At 50.6% G+C, this 19,675-nt stretch overlaps 1 protein-coding gene across 1 annotated transcript; it reads right to left on the bottom strand.

Moving 5' to 3' along the window:
• Positions 1-2,759: 2,759 nt before the first annotated feature.
• On the bottom strand, positions 2,760-13,866 carry insyn1 (inhibitory synaptic factor 1). The gene is made up of 2 exons (XM_039772345.1): positions 12,792-13,866; positions 2,760-4,170 (listed from the first exon to the last, which is right to left on the bottom strand). Exons 1-2 carry the CDS (start codon positions 12,933-12,935, stop codon positions 3,508-3,510), a joined length of 807 nt encoding a protein of 268 aa, XP_039628279.1. The 5' UTR covers positions 12,936-13,866; the 3' UTR covers positions 2,760-3,507.
• Positions 13,867-19,675: the final 5,809 nt, after the last annotated feature.

The following is a 19,675-nucleotide window of genomic DNA, read 5'->3' as shown; positions in this document are numbered from 1 at the left end:
CATGGCTGCTTTGTTTTTGGTGGGTTCTGGGGTGGGAGGACGGGAAAAGGGCACAGCAGAGGAGTGGCATGGGACAGTGTGGCAGTGCACAGTCCTTACAGGAGCCCCCATGATACCACAGAAAGCATCCCCTGAGCCCGGACAGCCGTCAGCCTGCTTTGAAAGTGGACACACGGCTGGCATTTTGGACACAGGGCTGACTACCCACGAATGTCCTGTGGCACTTTATAGCACCCTGCATGGTGGAGTTGCAGCCTTCAGTGAGAATTTAGTAAATGAACCCCGTGCCAGTCTGGTGTCAGGGGGTCTTATATATAAACATCTTGATGAGGTGTGGCGTCATAGGCACATGTGACGGGCTGTGGCCCTGGTGGCTCCCACCTTGCCCAGTGAGCCTCTTTCCTCCACACTTTATTTCACTTCCCCTCAATCAAAGTCTGATGTCCTGCTGTTTTCATGGCACTAAAGGTGGCCCTTATATAATCCCACCGAGTGACCCCTCATCTGATGCCCATTTATCGACGGTCCAAGCGCCTTAATAGCAGGTGCCTTTTGCAGAGCTGAGCTCTGAGCAGCGGACGTGGTAGACGTTACCAGCCATGACTGAGTGATGTGCCTCAAGATGGCAGACTTAGGGTACAGACCTCCATTATTGAAGCACCTCTAGTTCAACTCAGAATTACCCAGACTGTCAGTCCATCCCATTGTGCCAATCCAGAGCCACCAACTGACCTGAAGCCCTCAGGGTACCCAGATTTGATTCTGTGCCATCATGAGGCCCTGAGCGGGTTTCAGGTTACACTCACATACCTACCAACCTGGGTGCCCCACACTTGACAGAATATGACAGAGGTTTGTGGTCCTGGTGACGTCCTGAGTTATGACCAGTGACAAAAAAAAAAACCAATGAAGTAAAATCAAATGAAGCCTCATCATTGGCATCACTGCATGTCCCCGTGGAAACAACGCTATAAAAGGGAAAGGGCAGATGCACAGGGCACAGTTTACAAGAAGCAACAGGCAGGGCGGCTCAGTGATTAGGGCTGATGATTTCTACCTCAGGGTCACTGGCTGCAGACTGGTGTACCTTCCTTCTCGCCCACCCACATCATTCTGTGCCCACTCGACATTAAAAGCTGAACGGTGCAAGCAGACAAAGCCACCTTTCTATGATGGGCACCCAGACGAGGTCATCGTCATCACCAAAATAAAATCCTCTTCTGCTGGTGCCACTCATGAAAGGCGCTATATAATGACTGGCAGTGAGCATAGCAGGCTAAAGAGTCACAGGACCCAACCTCTGAGGTATAAGAATACAATCAAGTGAAAAAGTAAGTGCACCCCCTGAAATGTTTGTTCTTTTTTAATGTATGTGGAGATTTCAAGATTTGATCTTCATTTGAGCAGTCCGTAAATATAAAGGTGATGGAATATAACACACATCTGGCCACATTTCCATTTTGTACTCCACTGTACAATTTAAATCCACCTAAATGTAGACTTTTCATGAAGAAGAAGTAAGTGCCCCCCTCCGTTTATCGCTACCTCAACTTAGAATCAGGTGCAAATAGCTGGAAGACCACTCGAGAGGACCTCGTCTGAGCCGCTGCTCCAATGTAAAGCTCAGCCACCGAGTCTGCTTTGCTGCTTCTTGGCGAGGTGTGTGTTACCACCACAGCGAGACTGAGGGGACGCCGAGGCCTTCAGAAAGGCGGCTCTGGAGGCCCAGCAGTCAGGGAAGGGCGCAAAAGCAGCTCCAAACCACTGGAATTGAACCATTCCACTTTCCAAAAGATCTTCTACAAACTGAGAAGATTTCAAACAATCGCCAGCAAGTGCAGAACACAAGATGCAGGAAGAAGACTCAAAGAGGCCCAGGATTTCATCACGAGACCCCCAGTCTACCATTAGAATGAGGCCTAAATGGGAGGTGCGCCAAGTGGAAAGCAGAAAGCAAATCAGGGTTAGGGTTAAAGATTACCCATGAACACTTGGGCAAAGACCAGGGCCTGTGGAGCCGCGTGCTGAGCAGATGAGGCCACAGCAGCAGAAGACATGTTTGGCACATAAAACCCAAAACCCCACCTTGACAGAAACGGAATGTTGTGGTTTGAGGCCTGGGCAGCTCAGCTTCATCGAGTCCACTAGGAATTCTTCTTTGTACCAGAAGGTGCTTCAGGATAACGGAGACCATCTGCTGGACCACAAACTCAAGCAAGGAATTGCTGAAAAGCGAGAACCGGAAAGGCCATCGAGATGCCGTGGGCGATTTGGGCGACCCCCAGACATCTCACGGGCCGGGAATTCTGCACGGAGGAGACGGACAACCTTCTGCCAGCCGATGTTGGAGACTGTTAAACAATTGTAGGAAATGCCTACTTGAGGGGGCAACACCAGCTATTCGAGCCAGATGGTTGAGCTGGGATGGGCTCACTTCGACCACAGACGGAAATGGCACATCTGTTCATTTTCACTCAATACATTTTTGCAGAGTCACAATTTGTTTGTCCAATTCACCCATGGAATCTGTTTAAATGAAGGCCAAAGTGTGCTTAAGGCTGCCCAGCACTCAGTCTGAATGTGGTCCGCCGTCTGTCTTGAAATGATAACGCTGAGCGAGTGGCTGGGCAGTATGGCAGCAGGGTGGCAAAGAATCCCCACACAAGAGCCTTGCCACGACACACCGCTGGCCTCCCCTGCTGCAGCCGCCCTGGACACACCGAGGCGCAGACAGCGAGCAATGAGCAGGCGGCACAGGAGACGGAAAAGAAGTGTTTTATTGAAAATACACACGAGCTGCCCACCAGTGTGTGGCCCACCGCTCTCCACGCAGCCCATTAACTGCTTATGTGAAGGAACTCAATATGGAAGCACCCTGTGAAGGAATGGAAAGAAAACGTGCAAACAGAAACGATAGCGTCCACCACGCTGCCACACGGGAGGCGACACCAGCACATTCTGGACCGACGTGGAGGGTGGCAGCGTGCCCGAGAGGCGTCACGCGCTCCGTAAGAAGCTCTGCTAGATTTGGGCTCACCAGGCCCCAGGAATGTGGCTTTATGTGCTTCTTGTTTCCCAGCATTCGCCAACAAGCACTCTGCTCGCCGGACAAACGTCACATCAAATTAGGCAAATCCCGGCATCAGACAGGCGTCAAATGGGCAAAGGTGCTGAGCTTGCCCACTGGGAAACGGGACCGTCCAGGAATGTGTGATGGGCGAAGGCCCCAGCGGCACATTTCTGCAGACCACTCGTCACCGGCTTCAGGACGCCATTCTGAGGGCAAGCGCCTCACCAGTGCTGCCGTGAAGGACGGCGCCCCCACGTGGATACGCACACACACACACACACACTCATTCACGCACGCACGCACACGCACAAGTAAAATTATTTGAGTATTTCTGAATTCCCTGAGCCTCAGAATGATGTTAGGTAGTCAAGCCATTTGCCATTTATTAGCTACACGCCACGTCCGCTCTCCACTCGTCCAGCTCTCTGTCGCTCTCGTCAGTTCGGCTCCTTGGCCTTGGGCTTGGCCGGGACGTAGGGCAGCAGAGTCTGCGTGCTTTTGTCCGAGACGGTCTGCGTGCTGCTGTTGCGGAGCACTTTCTTCCGGGGTCCCGTGCTGGGCCCCCTTTTGGCTGCTGTCAGGACTGGGGACAAAGCACCCGGACAGTTCAGGGGGTTGGCCGACGGAGCGTTCTGGCTTTGGTCGCTGTCCACCTCTGGAGACCCCCCGCCCTCGTCAGCCGCCCCCTCCTCATCGTCATCACAACACAGGGCGTGGTAGAGGACTTTGTCACTAAAGCGCACTCGCTCCCGTGTGCCAGAGGTCCTGGATGAGCTTTTGTGCGTATGGGTCGAGCCGACGGCCTCCTCGCTCGAAGAGTCGGGCGTGACCGCCACAGGTCCATTAGGGACTACCCTACCGTTCATCTGCTCGTAGGTGGGCTGCTCGGGGGTTGCGGCCATCACTGCCGGCGTCTCCAGGAAGCTGCAGAATTCCCAGCTGTCAGAGAGGATGTCAGGCGTGAGAAAGTCCAGCCTTGAAAAGGTGTCACCGAGCCCCCTCTCGCTGCTCGACGTGCTGCTTGCTGTGGCCACCGTCCAGTCATCTGGCTCGAGGTCAAAATCAAAGTCCGATGTCAGCTTGTCAATCTGTCCAACCACCTGAGGGAGAGAAAGAAAAAAGAAGGCCATTGAGAGAAGCCTGGCAGAGACCACCCGTTTACCAGATCGGGGCCGAAAGTGGCAGTCTGCGAGCCGGAAAACGTCACGTGGTGGGCTGCCGGTTAATGGCTTTCTCAGAAGGAGAAGTCATTTGGGAAAAACGTCCTTCACGGGGCAGGACAGGGAAAGAACCTGAGAGACGGAGTTGGTGACAGAACAGACACAGCTGACCTAAATGAAAACCCTAAAAATGCCGTCCATTGTAAATCACTGGAGGGACAATGACAAGGGTGGGGTGGCACAGAAACAAGCAAAGGTCCTGCAAGCGGTGCTGTTGCCACTTTTCTTTGAGTTCACAATAAAGCTCAGAGTGCCACGCCTGACCCCAGCGTCTCTGTCAATCCCCTAACGAGATCTACCAACAAATGGCCAACACCAGCAACGGGTGCCTGCCATGTGCCAGCGACACAACCAAGGGGCTTTCTTGTTTCAGTTTTTGGACATTTCGATGCTCCTTTTCTGCCTCGCTTGCGAGTTTTGGGTCACTCAATAGATTTGCACGTTTTTATTTCGCCCGCATTCGCACTGCCATTTTGTGTATCGTTTTCGAGCCATTTGGACTTGTTTGCAGTCATTCTGTTGTTGGCAATGGCACTCGCCGTCACCCCTTGACACTGACGTCACAACACTAAGTGTGTTGATAAACCCCTTCCAAGGTCTTTGATTGGTGGTCCGCATTCTAGTGGGATTTTCTGCCTTTGACTCTGCACCTCGACCTCGGGGTTGGCATTTCAATGTTTTGCCAACTTTGTGTTTGCCCCTGGACTGTGCCTGCCGAATGTCTCCTCGCTCAACTTCTCCCATGGCTGTACACTTCCGTTCCTGCCTGAACTTCTTGGCCTCCAACTGGAGTACCACGAGGTGCCCCTGGCCCGAGTGTGCCAGCTTCAGCAGCGACGAGTCACAAGCGCCTCATTAAAGCGCTGAACAGCTCCATTTATGCCTCATGTGAATAAATATTCATTAGGAGACGGAGACCGTGGCGTGCCGAGCATCTGACCGCATGCAGCGCGGCAAAAGCGTCAGAGCAAAGCGGATTTTTTCCTCCATCCCTCTGGGGAACTCAAAGCAATTAATTGAGCGCCGAGGCAGGACGAGTGGGGCGATTCATGGCCGAGAGTCAGACTGCGCACACGCATGATGTCCTCCCAGCATATCGCGCACCAGTGAGTGGGAAGACAACAAGATGCTAACATCAGAGACTCGGCTCTCCTCACTGCAGGCTGCCTTTGTAAAGGGTGCAATTCGGTGTACCTCGGGGTCTCGCCCAATAATCTCTGATGAGCCTTGGGCCCTCCCTAGTGGTTTGGGCAAATCTAACTCGACAATGGTGATTAACCGTCCAAATGGGTGCTAACTAAAGCCCAAAGCTGACTGGTCAGCGGTAAGCACAGCTGCCCCGGGACACAATCCCACCCATTACCCCTTGAGACCTGCAATATCTATGTAGCTGGTATCGAGATCAGAGCAACCTGGTGCACATCCCACACCAGTCGAATAAAATGCAACCATTTTGGATGGGGGCCACTGTATGGCTATCCTGCCAGACTGGCATGGCTCCTTCACTTCAAATACCATGAGGCACCTCCTGGCACTTTGAGGCTCCGGTGGCTCACGCAGCGCTGCCAGGCTACACTGAGTTGGCTGGATAAATGAGCACATGGGATCTCAAGAGCTCATGGCACGGTGGGCATTTCTAAATATCAAGAGCTGTGTTAAACCTCTGGAGGCTCATATGGTGCCAGCGGAAAGGAAACAAAGTCTGGAAAAGCAAAGGCCTGCTGACTACTGTGTGCCAAGCTGCCAAATTCTAGTCTGGACCGAATGACTGAAAAACCACTGGGGTCAGCAGGAGAAGGCAAGTGAGTGCCCACCTGCCCAAGCAGGGCCTTCCTGGTCACTAAACAGTGTACTACAGGGTGGGTGATGCCAGTTTCTTTCACCCCAAGGTGAACAGGTTAACGCTCGCCAAGAGCCATGACAGCATGAGCCAGGGGGGCTCCACCGTACTCACACCTTGAAACAAACACGTGATGAAGCCCGCAAGTGAGAGGGTGCCCTCCACCACCACATCCCAGGACATTCTCCTCATACAACAAACAATATTTTTTTTTCCTTACTTGCCCAATAGTTAAGCGCCCATCACTGCCACCTAATCCACCTCAGGGTGAGATGTACGGACCCCCGCAGCATCGAACACAAGTCAGGAATCAACTCTGGACAAGATGGCCGTTCAACAACAGACACTTAGTGGGACCGGGCGCAGTTTTGGAGAAAATCCACGCAGAAGGGGACAGGGCTGGGATGTTGACCAAGGGCTCTGGAGTGGTGAAGGACACCGCTCTACACACTGTGCCGCCACACCTCCTACATAACATCAAGCAAACAAACGGCACCTGGTATATGTGGGCTTGGAGTCAAACCAAAATTTGGACTGCCATGGAATTGAACTCCTCACTCTGCTTCCATCTATCAAATAAAATGACTCAACAATGGCTGAAATTAATCGGCCACCTCTTGTTGGCAAGCCTCCTGCCAGCAGGACAGGCTCCTTGGAAAGCCACTGTCCTCACACCTTAACTACACCAGTTTACCCATTCAATGGACTGTGGTGGGCAGGAACAAAACCTGCATTGGATGCCAGCCACCTGCTACAGGGCCGACTGACACCTCCAGGACAATAAGATGGAGGCCCAAACCTGTGGACGTAGGAGGAAGCTGGAGCAGAAGAACAGGAATGGCAACATGAGCAAGATATGCCCATAAACAGAGAACAGAATGGGCACAGGCCAAGCCATGCAAAGGGTTTTCTCCCCATTATTTGGGGGCCTGGGTCCTTACGTGACTCACAGAGAACAGGACAAAAGGGGGCGCTCCTGAGCATCACTGACAATGGAGCACAAACTTAGCATTTGTGTATTTGAATCCTCCGTTCATTGAAGAAGCAGAGCTCAACAAGAAAACATAACCCAGTTAACCACATGAACACAAGGTGGCACGTACAAGAGCCACTCCGGGGGACGCACCATGAAAGTCTCACTGGACAAAGACGGCCTCATCTAAAGTGAGATCAAACGAGAAGCCTCAGCACAGGCCCAGCACGTCTACTGCCGAGTGTCACCGAGAAGTTCTTGTGACAAGAATGGCATTTATCCCGATTTGACACAACCCTGAGCGCTGCATTCCCACCGAGTAACAGGTGGTGGTCTGGGATTGTCGCACTTGATCAGAACGAGTCTTCATGCCAGTTGTGTGGCATGGGTGGTCACCACTGATTTACACTTTGATGCCATCTGCAATTCCAACAATTTAGACAAGAACAGGTCAGTCAGACCAACACGTTTGCCAGTTCTACTCACTCGTTTTCTAACATAACCAAGTCGAGATTTGAAGACCCCCAAAGTGCTGCTGTCCACCAGATGCCGTGTCTTTAGTCCTTTGTGTGTCCCCAACATGTGTGTGACATTTACACTTAACAAGTTCCACCTGTGTCCCGGTCTTCTTGTCGAAGTAAGAGCCTTTCAGTCCTGTCACCTCTTCATCTTGTTTGCTCAAACTGTGAAGGTTTGGCTCCTTCCTCCTCTCCTCTCCTCTCCGTCGCTCTCCAGGGGATCACCTCGCTTGGCTTGTACTCTACGCATCAGGCCACTCTAAAGCCTAACATGTTACTAGCCTTCTTAATGGCTTCTGTCCCCTGCCTAGATGTCGAGTTTGCCACTCCTGCCAGGCCCTTCTCATAAGATCGCTCATTCGATTCTCACATTTAACTTCCTACACGATTCTTGTACTCAGTCCAGGTCCATTCTGCATTGTCCTCCACTGGCCCAGTTTGGTATCGTCGTCAGACTCGTGCCACTGTGCAGGACACCAGCTTTACCTTCGCCTCATTCTCAGAAGCTCCCTCTCCATAACACTTTGTCTCCTGTTTTTAAGCCAGTTTTCCATCCCCTCCATCTACACACTGCACCTTCAATTCTCACTTCTGTTAGTTTAATGACTAACCTCTCATGTCAGTCATCCTCAAAAGGTAATCTAATCCACAGTAAAAAAATCTCCTAGTAACTTCTCTTGTTGCTTTGTCCTAAACTTCCACCACATTCGTCCCACATGGCCTTTCTGTCTGTTGTTCTCCTTATTAAACGTACAGGTCTGTGGATGCATGGATCAGCCCGACCTCCCTTTGTAACAACAGGGCAACATTTAGCGGCCTGCGGTCCCCAGGAATGTCCCTAGTGCACGAGGCCTAACCCTAACCCGCTAACCTAACCTCTTTTAGCCCCCTTAGATAAATGTGGCGGGTCCCAGCCGCGCTCTTCCAATCCCTCTCTACACCCCGTTACCGCTCGGAGGCTGTCGACTTTCCCTGTCTGTATGTCTGAATGCCCCCTTAGTACGCCTTCACGGTTCTTCTATTGCTCTTTTGTCCTCTTTCCTCGTTTCCTTCCTGCTTCTTCTCTTCCACTGAGTGTTGGCTTTCCTAATGTCATTGTTACCTGCCGCTCTCATGAGCCATTGGGTCGGCACTGCAGATATTTGCCTGGTATGGCTTACAGTATATACAGTAGTGCTTTGTTTTGCTTTATTATTATTAAACTTTATTTCTTTTCACTCCATGAATATGAAGAATGACTCTAAATGTTGCTGTTAAGGCGCTAGCAGTGAGTTTAAAGATGCTAAGAGCATGTGGCCTGGCAATACGGGTGCTTGGTGAAGTTGCTCTGCCTTGGCTGCATTTTAGACAAGACTGGCGTCATCAACACAGTTCAGTTCTGGAGTGACTGGCACAAACTGAATGTCTGAGTAGTTTGCAGTTCCATTCCCATCCTGGCAACTCCAAAAGATCATTTATGCCAGGCTCCTAGAGATTTATTGGTTTAACTGTGGAGATGCTGCCCGAATCTCCATTCACTCTGACCAGGGTCACCTCAGGGGCAGGCCGAGCAACGTTTCTAATCTGACTACAGTTGTGGGTGGCTGGCAGCTCCAAAGGTCTAAACACCTTAACAATATGGAGATTGCCAGCAGTCACGACCCTTCCGTAGATATCTCAGTGCTGCATGGGTTAAAGATGGCTGGCACAGCTGAAGATTATGTTTGGGGCAGCAGACAGGAGCTTCTCTGCCTAAATGTTGGCACTCTGTTGGGCTCCATATCTTTAATAAATGGCAGACCACCCGGTGGCTGCTCAATTAACAATAAATTAGCGTCGACACAGACAGGATTTCCTTGCCTTTGCTAACTGAGGCATCTGAATTATTGACTTGGCATTCATTTAAACTTTAATTGGACTGGGAAAGAAAGTTCTAAATTTGCTTTGACTACGCTCTCCAAATCTAAATTTAAATATCTTGGGCACAGTTTTTTTAGATGCACTGCAGAGCAGATCAAGAGACAAAATCGACTGGGGTGACCAAAGCTGAGCCGCTGCTGTTCTCCTGGCCTGAATCTGGGCATTTGTGACCAGTTGAGGCCATTTGTGCCAGCAGAACGTCTTGCAGGTTTTTCAGGTGCCCTGATTTGCGCCTACTGCCAGGCTTTGATGGCACTCGCCCGACTCTGTGTGCAACATCTGCCCTTAGCCAGTGCCCAGCTGTGCCGCCACTGGCGTAAAGTAAGTCACCTAAGTAAACACTGCCATCATTTCACCGAAGTTGGAAGGTCTCGTTTATTGCACTTTGCTCAAGTGGCACAGTTGTTTGTCAGGCCAGCACTGCCATGTCCCTCTGGCAATATGGAGGCCCGAGCAGCAGTCAGAATTCCGCTCGTGGCCTCTGGTTATCAGCCGAGTGTAGACTATGTCGAGCGGTAGTCCACGCTGTCCTTCACACTGGACGCTCATCTCGATTCCTGTCATCGAACGCCTGGCGCTTTGGTCGACTTCCTCCTAACCCTTCAGGCTTTTCCATAATCTACAAAGGCACCATCTGCCATCTCTTGGAAAAGTCTCCCTTGCAGAGCGTCTCATTTATGCACTCTCTTAAAAACAGTGACCACGCGTGCCTTCTCCACTCCAGCAGCATCTGCTCCACTTATTTTAACTCAGCGTTGTCCAACCTCTTTCACATTTTGGGACGGCTTGCTGCCTTGGCTTTTGAGACACAAGCCAGGCACGCCGGCCTGCCACCATGGATGGCCAGATGTCTCAAAGCTTGCTCTGCTTTCTTTTGGTAGAAGGTCACCAGGAGCACATCAGTAAACGTTCCTCCCCTTAAGGTCTTCTCTGGACTTGACATCAGCTAGTTAGCTGACCCTGGCAGAAGATAAAAACGCGGGCCAAGTCAGAACTGCACCTGCGAGGATTTATTGGAAGAAAAAAGAAACCCCCCTGAGAAGTGGGACAGACGACCAGGAGAGAACCTCAGGGAGGCCTTTCTGTGCCAAGCCAAGAGTATGGAAGATTTGACGGGGGGCAGGAAAGGGGTCAACAATCAAACGTTTATGGCGCTCAGCTCTTTGGCGGCCCCCCTCGCTCACAACATATGCAACTGGAATTCAGAACACGACTGCATGCCAGTGGCCGACTCCCTACAAGGCTTTACTGTTACTTCATGCATTTATCTGACAAATGTAAGCACGTTGATGTAAATCCAATTAAATAAATATGAGAGATTAAAGATCAAAGATTAAAACAAAAACCTTTTACAAGAAAGAGCCGGCACAAGACCACCCATCTGGGGTCCCCCTAGTGGCCACAGCACTAGGGTTAGGCCCTAACCCTAACCTCACCCTGCAGACAGAAATCAAGACGACGTGTAAAGCACACACGCCATTTGGAGGTTGCTTTGGACGTGTGTCAGCTAAATTGGAACAGAAGGCACAGAGTTTTGTTGGTTTTTTTTAATAAAATTCTCCTTTGCATTTTACTGGAAGCCAGAGGAGCCAACAGTGCACTGCCACATGGATGGGTGCGCCACCAAGTGTAATGGGACCCACCATAAATTCAGGGAATTGGGCACCACATCTGCAGCATCCATGGGTGCTGCCCTCGACTCCCTTCGGCCCCTTTGACTAGAGGATTGTGTGGTCTAGTCGGAGGCTACAAGCCGTCATGCGAAAGAACCAAGGGTGCCCTCTGTGTCACCCAGTGTGTCCACTGTCACAGCTGTCCAGCACTGCGTCTCAAGACCTTCCCTGTTTACGCCGGACCTGGACTCTGCGGTCTGTGCATTCTCTCATATTTACATCCACGGGAGTTTCTTGTTAAAAGTTACTCTTTAGATGACTTAAATGGAGCAAACCTTCCGGAAAACGCTGAGAAAACGTCAAGAGAATGCAAAAAGGAAAGCGGGCGTCACACTTGTCACAAAGAGACAAATCCTCATAGGTTCGCTCAATGCAGTCGCTCTGTGCTTCATTCCCAGAGTATCAAAACAATGCTGTAAGAAATTCTACTAAACATGGGACCCTTCTAAAATCGACGAGGACGTAGCCAGCTGGGGTCCTTCTGGCTCACAGACAGAGGAGGAAGAAGCAGGCCAGGCTGCAGACAACACCAAGGCGGAGCCTCTGTCCAGCTGTGACGATGATGATGATGATGATGATGATGATGGAGAAGCTCAAACCCTAACTTAGGGACGCTCTGCAGCGCATCTGCACAGGAGTCAAAGGAGGCCATACACACCGGGCACGCGGGTGAAGAACCATCCTGCTCAAAGTGTGTTCACAATTTGCTCTGAATGAGCTGACAAAACCCGAGTTGCCCAGGAGACATTATGATGGGATGGGCCAGGATGGAAATCCAAAGATCATCAGGTGAGAAGGAAAAAGAAGAAAACAGCAATAATGATGATAATCAGCTCGTCTCCCAAGGCTTAGTGAAGAACATCCCAAAGAAAGGCACATAATTAATGGCCGATGCTGGGATCTCTCTGAACAATGAGTAGCTGCCCCTGCCCACGGCAACATCACCGCTTGGGGTTAAAGTGCACTCCATCAACTAGGAGGGCTTTCCCACAAACGCCTCTATAGCACTGTCACCAGCGGCCACGTTCCATGATTTGTTCTTGATGCCAAAGTGTCACCTAACATGACAAAGGCAGTCCTTGGTCCCAGGGGCTTCACTCGACTCTGCTGCTTGGTTGTCCCTTCCTAATGACAGGGGACAGGGCATTGCTGGCTGCCTGGCTCCGCTTTGACCCTTCACCCCCACCGTGACCCCGAGCTCAAGCAGCTTCTCAGAGGCCCTGCACTTTTCGGCTCGCCTGACCGTCGACACCTCGAGGTTACATAAGCAGTGCGGTGGGGTCCAGCGGGTGGTCGCCACTGCCTTGTACGTGTCAGGCTGTAAAGGAAGCGGCACGGAGCCCGAGCGGGCCGTCAGCGCAGATACTCGGACACCCCAATGGCATCTAAAAGACTGAGTCCCGTTCTCGGGCCCTGCTGGGCAAATCCAAAAAAAATAAATAAAATAAATAAAAATAAAAAAATTAAAAAAAAGAATGAAACAAAATGCGCCCGAGAAAAGCGGAGGGGCTGTCACCTTGACGAGCGCTCGCTCCGTCGCTCCCTCCCTCAATTTCACCTTGACTGACTGCTCGGCCCGCGAGCCCCGTCACACCCACCTCTCGGAGCTCCCTGGCCACCTCCTTGAGCTCCACGAGGATCCCCTCCAGCTGCTCGATCACCATCTTCATGCGGCTCCGGATTTGCTCTCTCTGGCTGGGGATCTCACTGCAGTCCTGGGCCTGCGCGCTGCTCAGGGACATCCTTCACAAGGCGACGCGGACAGTCCAGCGGGGTGTCCAGGGGTCCATTTCTCATCCAAACAGGAGCCCCGGTTGCGCAGGGAGACCTCCACATTTTAGAGCTCGTAGGGCCGATTCAGAAAACCATGGCATCAAGGAACCCCTGGCCCGTCGCTCGCGCTGCTCCACAAGCCCCGCAGTCCGAAAGGATGAAGAAGAAGAAAAGGAGAAGAAGAAGATGAAGCACACGAAAGAGGCGTCAGTTCGTCGGCGGGCCACACATCCGCATGCAAGGCGGCCGGCGAGTCCCTCCCGTGCCGAGAAGACAGAGAGAGTGCCGAGAGCCTCGCTGCCGATCCCGCCGCACGCCAACTCCACAACGCACGCCGCCGGCCCCGCGGCTGCCTACATGGTGGCCGGTGACGGAGACCCCCGGATGGCTGGCTGGTTTGACGGCTAGTAGCTTCCCATCCCCCTGCGTCCTTCCTGCTGCTGCTGCGGCGGCGGCGGCGGCGGCAATCCCACTGCTCCCATTACATCGCACCGGCTCAGCGCGAGAAAGGCTTCACAAACGCGCATCAAAGGCGGCGGCCGCGTCCAGACGAGGGCGAGATGCGCAGCGCCTCCTCCGTCATCTCACGTGTGTCGAGCCGGGCGGGCATTTGCGCTTCTCATCCTTGTGTGTGTCGGCGCGACGCCCGTCCGCTCGGCGGCTCAGGTGCACCCGCGCTCTCGAGGACTGCCGGGAAGGATCGTCAGATCGCCCGGGAGGGGGGGGTGTGAGGGGCAGACACAGAGCGAGGAAGACAGAGAGGCACCGCCCACCCCACACGCAGCGACGGGCGCATCGAATGGAAAAAGTCGGGTCGTTGGTGTGGGTGGCACTGAAGCGACCAGGGCTGCATGGGGTGACGAATCCGCGACTTCACCCCGTGGCAGCGGGTTTCGGTCAAAAACGGCTCGTCGCCCTTGACTTCGCTCGCTTTGAGTTGATTTTAAAAATAATGAGGTGCACATTTGTAAAAAACGAAAGCTGCTTATTTTAGCACGTAAAAAAATCACGTTTCAAATTTTCTGGATTAACACAAAAAGGTCAGAAAGTGGCGAACAGCAGCAAACGTATTTCAAGCAATAATAGCACTTAAGAGCGGCCGTTGGCTGGAATGAAAACCCGTCCATTCGAATATTGGAGCCAAATGGACGGGAGCTGGCCGGTCATGTGCAATTAACTCCTCCAAGATAACACCAAGCCGAGTTTTGAAGGCCCCTAAAGTCCTCCTGTCCACCACTACGTGGTCACTTATTCCATATTTCTGTCGTTCTCTGTGTATTGATGAAACTTTTCTAACGTTTGTGTGAAATTAAACGTTTCTAACTGTGCTCCTGTGTTCATGATGAAGTCATTTTAAAGTCACCATCTTGATCCAATGGACTAATTCGCTTCATAATTTTGCTCACTTCAGTCAGGTCTCCTCTTAATCTTCTTTTCTTTAACCTGTAAAGGCTCAGCTCTTTTAATCTTTCCTCATAACTCATCCCCTGTAGCCCCCCCATAATCAGCCCAGTCGCTCTTCTCTGGTATTTTTCTAGTGCTGCTTTGTCGTTTTTGTAGCCTGGAGACCCAAACTGCCCCCAGGACTCCAGCAGCTGAAGCCTCAGCAGTGTGTTGTAAAGTTTGAGCAGAGCCTCCTGTGACTTGTACTCACACATCAAGGCGCTATATAACCTGACATTCTGTTAGCCTTCTTAATGGCTTCTAAGCACCGTCTAGCAATTGATGGTGTTGAGTCCACCGCAACTCCTAAATCCTTCTCATTAGGTGGGCCATTGATTTTCAGAGCTCCTACTGTGTATTTAAACATCTCGTTTTTACTGTGATTCTTTACATTTACTGACATGAAGTTTCATCATCCACAAATCTGCCCAAGTCTCTCTGCTGGCCAAGTCCACCTGTGATGACTCAAACGATTCTCGATTATCTGCCACTCCACCTATCTTGGTATCATCTGCAATCTTAACCAACTTATCCTTATATAGAATTTGATAGTATCCGTATGTATGGTGGTCGTGCCAATACCTCGACTCAATAGAAGTTAAAACCATCCAGTGGGTCTCTGCCTCTGTAGTTAGAACATCACGTGGCAGACGTGGACGCAGTATTGCATGATTGGCTAAGAATGTTCAAATGCTTGAGTGACGCCGCTGGACAGCCGAGTGTAGTAAGTCGGTGTTGGTTTGAGCAGATAACAGCAAATTCGATTGGTTTTTGGAACATTGCAGGACTAACATCGTCAACTGACTTAAACCCTTCGACAGCTCTGGAACCGCAAGTAACCTAGAACGTATCGCCATTTGCTTGGTACGTCGAAATCTATCTTTGGGCAGTTCGGTTTTAGCATCCGTCCTTCTGACATCTATTGGCAAACTGAGTAATGACGGCTGGGTATTAACATCGGTCATTGTTTAAATTTTAGCCGATCTCAGATCTCAAATGACCATGCCAACATAATTATTACTCCGATTCTGATTAGAGTCATAAAACACGGTTTGTTTTGAAAATTTGTTTGCCGGAAAAACTCAACTGAGGTGCGCCAAAGAGCTGAGTTCACGTCTCGCAGCCCCGTTTAAACAGGAAGCTCTTCATTACATCAGCCGAAAAGGTCTATTTGAAGCACAAATCGGTGCCATGATAACAAAATCATTTCAAGGACTTAAAAAAACAAATAATTCTTTGCAGAGGAAATATGGATTTCACAAACGTAGAATTTGTAGTCCGATTCGATCGGCTCCCAGTCGCTATTTATTAATATTTCTATCGCAATCATTTCTAAAATTAGCAGTGGCCTCTGTACTGACCCCTATGGGACGCCACTCTTAAAATCCACCAATTCTGAGAAGGTTCCTCTCACCCTAACCCTGATGATTTTATATTTAAAGCACTTTGAGCTTATTTTTATATATGAAAAGTGCTCTATAAATACAGTTATTAAAATGATTATTATGTGCAGAGAACAAGTGTTCATACACAGATAAGTCTGCCCGATTAAACTGAGAGGCCATGTCCTGACTAACGCACCCCTGTCCCATCTTGAATTTGTGAAGTATCTTCAAGTCCATCTCACCCCACTTTGTTATTTATTACTATGACTGCCATGTGGAGTCTTCAGCACCCATAAAACTTCAAAAACTGAGCACGCATGGAATGGATGGAAACATGAACTGCATTGATTGTGAATATCAAGCACTCAGAGTGCATCTAGTTTGAGGGGTGCTCTAAAAAACTGATTGGACGTGTAGGTTAGGTCAGCTGTGGTTGTAAGGTGGTCTTGTATCATTAGTAGACATGTCTGTGATGACCTCAGTTAGAATAAGGACATTCAAAAAACTGCGCTGGGAAACATCTTTTAATAGAGAAAGTCCTTGGTCAGTTGGTGCCACACTGCAGGCTGGGGACCCTTCGAACTTCTCAGAAGGTCCAAAGTTAAACCTGAGCTCAGGGGTCGGGCCACCTTGTTTAGTTTCAAAACGATATGCTCGCCCGCAGCCGTTATTTTTGTACTTCTTCTTTGTGAGCGCTGACGGGTCTGGTGACTCACCCAGGCAGGCAGGCAGGCAGGCATGCGGGCAGGCGGTCGGTCGGTGGTGCGGGTTGAATCATCGGTCTTGTGCCTAACTGTGCAAAGCCTCTGCCACTAGGGGGCCACACTGCGCCCTACGTTGGTGACGCCGAGAGGTTAGCGGAGGTGCGCTGCTCTCCGTAACCTCTGCAGTGTCTGCTTGTACATTGACCTGTGATGTTTGTCTTCTGTTGCAAGGATTTATTTTAAATGTGATGGTAATTAGGCCTTATTGAGATATTTAAAAAAACAGGCCTACGAATATTTGTGAATTCAAGTAGTGACTGTGCTTTGAAACACAAGAATAGCTGATGACTGCACTCGTTGATATTCAAGTATACACGCGTTCTTGAGAGACACCCAAAGATATTCACTCCAGAATGGTGTGTCTAATTGAAAAAGGAAGTACAGTTCGCATTTCTCAACGGCCAAAAGGGAAAAATCCAATGGCTGCGTCTGATATTTCAAATGAGACAAGCAGTTACGACTCCCCTAGCGAAAGTAGACATTGACTTTCACTCCCAATAAACGGTGAAGTTACAACGAATATTAGCTATTAAAACCAGTCATTATTTAAGAATTGACATTCCCTCTTCCTATCAGTACCCGCAATTTAAAAACAGGCAACATGGTTTGATGTAGCTGTACCTTAGTAGATTCATCGATCCTAACGACATCGTATTAATAAAGGTGAACGCGCTAGACGTCGAATTGTTGTAGGCTAACTGAGCAGATCAATCCACCTAACAAACAACAGGGACACAAAACGAAAATAACATCTTAGGGAATGCGGTGTACTCTTAACTGATACACAGATGTTAAGAAATCTCTATAAAGCGAAGTTCGAAAGCCGCCGTTTTTATTCCCGCTTCTGGCGCGATTACCCGAGGGCGATCCTCACTGCTGAGGACCCGAGCGGCTGGACCAGGCCAAGGAGATGCCCACGTAACACCTGGCTACGGCAGACAGACAGAGGGTCATTTTCGGAGGGTGGGACTGGACCGCGTGTCCACCTGGGCTGTTGCCAACCAGGATCCCGAGCTGTTTCATCGGGTGGTGTACTAGCGCGCATGCTCACCAACTTGACCTGACCTGAAGCGTTTAAATGCATTGTGTCGTTTATCAGATTATTGCGACTGTTTCACTGCCCAAAACGGAGGCGGCGGGATTTTTCTGTCCCAAGACGAGTGGGGTCCATTTGACCCCTGCTTCTTCTTAAATGAAAGTCAGATCAAGCCTCTTCGATCACATTGGTCACTTGAGAAATCGTTTGACCAGAGGAACTTTCAAACCGGCTCGTCACCTGTCCTAGTATTCAGTCTTGGGCTCTTGTGGACACCAGTCCCTCACGCGCTGTGCAGGTGTCATGGCTGTGCACCCCGGGGCTGACCCGCCGAAAGGGTCAGCGATGACGGCGTATCCAGGTGTTTTAAGTCGCCCTGGAAAAAGGACTTCGGTCACATTCACAGTAACGCCAACACTGCAGAATTTAGTTGGGTAGGGCAAGGAGACTGTAATGTTAGCGAGCCAGGGGCACACGCGGGCACTTTTCCCAAATAGCACAACCTTCTGAAAACCGCATCCGGTGCAACGCAGGAACCCGCCTAGATAACGCGCCGCTCTGCTCTGCTCACACAGCAGCCATGCACTCTGGAGTCGCCAACCTGCAGTGCGTCTCTGAGCAGGTGGGAGAAAACCCAAGTGCCCGAAGGGAAACCAACCATATGGGATTGGACCCGTCACGTATACTGCGAAGCGCTCCGTTTCACATCTTCATTCGTCTCTCTTTACCGAAGACGTGAGCTGCCTGCCTGCTAGGGTCGTCCGTCACCCCGCGCGTATAACGCGACTGCAGAGGGACGAGATAGCGGGCTGCGCATTGCCGCCGGAGCGCTCGCAAGTAGGTCATCCTGGCACGTGTCCGCCCGGGCAGCCCCGACCCTCCGAGCGCTTCTTAAAGTGGCAGCGAGACGAGGCGTAAATGGCCGAGCGCTTAGGAGTCTACTGCCATCCGATGGTAGCCGGCGGGATACGTCGCACTAGCTCGATGCCGTCTCCTTGTACTCGTGCCACCTATTCAGTTTTGTTATTTCTGCTCAGTTCAGCTCTCACAAGGCACCCCGGCTGAACAAAAAGGCAGACTGCTGTAGTAAAGATCACTCTGTTAAGGGCAGTGCAAAACACACAAACACTGCGTGTGCCTTCATTGTGACCCGCCACCTCCACTTGTCACTTGGTCATCATGTCATGTCTGTTCCAGCACCGCTTCTCCATCTCACCACCAAGGCGTCATCTGACCTATGAACTGTAAGGCAGCTCTTTGCCTCCGGAGCCTGGTGGCTGGTTCTGTTTGTCCACCTGGTTGACTCTAATGACTGGCAAATACAGTAAGTGGCTTCTTCTTTAGTGGACTTTCCTCTTACCGCCAGGCTAAATCATTTTGTTGCAATAAAGAGAACTCATGACATGTTTGTAGGAAAACAAAAATACACAAAAGAAGATCATGAAAAAAAAAAAAAAATCCTCTCCTTGCACAGAGGGGAGAAATTGAAATGAGTTCAAAGGCACTTGGGCCAGTTGGTAGTGGCAGGCAGGGTGGCATTGTGGCAAGGACATTGGGCCAAAAACCACAAAAGCAGGTCAGTCAGCCCACCTGGGTTCCAGCAGTGCTGAAAAACACAATCCAAACTGCTCTTGTGAAGGCGAGTGTGCCCTCCACGTCCTTGGCGCTGTGACTGTCTGAGCAAATCCTTTGTTAGTTTTCTGCTGAATTGCCTTATGAATGCAGAATTTAATTGCCTGAATTTAGGTTTGATCATATCTGCCTTCATCATGTCTCTGTTGTAGATTTCATCCAAAGAAATAAAATTCCTTGAAGTGGGGGGCTGGCTGCATCGGCCACAGCGCACTTCACACTTCACAAAGGAGTGGGATGAGTCACACATTTTGAGATAATAGTTGTGCCCAGTGGGCACAGTGATTGGCACTGCTCCTTTACAGCTCCAAAGGACTGGGTTTAAATGCCAGCCTGGTGACAATCGGGGTGGCATCTACATGTTTTCTCTCATGTCCCTGTGGGTTTCTTGTGGGCGCATCAGTTTTCCACAGCTCCAGATTGTTCAGACATGTGTGTCTGTAAATGAC

The sequence above is a fragment of the Polypterus senegalus genome, chromosome 12 (assembly GCF_016835505.1).
Source record: "Polypterus senegalus isolate Bchr_013 chromosome 12, ASM1683550v1, whole genome shotgun sequence".
NCBI classification, from domain to species: Eukaryota; Metazoa; Chordata; class Cladistia; order Polypteriformes; family Polypteridae; genus Polypterus; species Polypterus senegalus.
Note: the sequence above shows the minus strand (reverse complement) of the source record. Positions and strands in the feature narration are given on the sequence as shown.

Excerpts from the sequence above, each read along its gene's own strand:
- insyn1 (XM_039772345.1), bottom strand. The coding sequence starts at position 12,935 with ATGTCCCTGAGCAGCGCGCAGGCCCAGGACTGCAGTGAGATCCCCAGC. Across the intron at positions 4,171-12,791 it reads TGGCCAGGGAGCTCCGAGAG|GTGGTTGGACAGATTGACAA; the intron begins GTGGGTGTGACG and ends TCTCTCCCTCAG.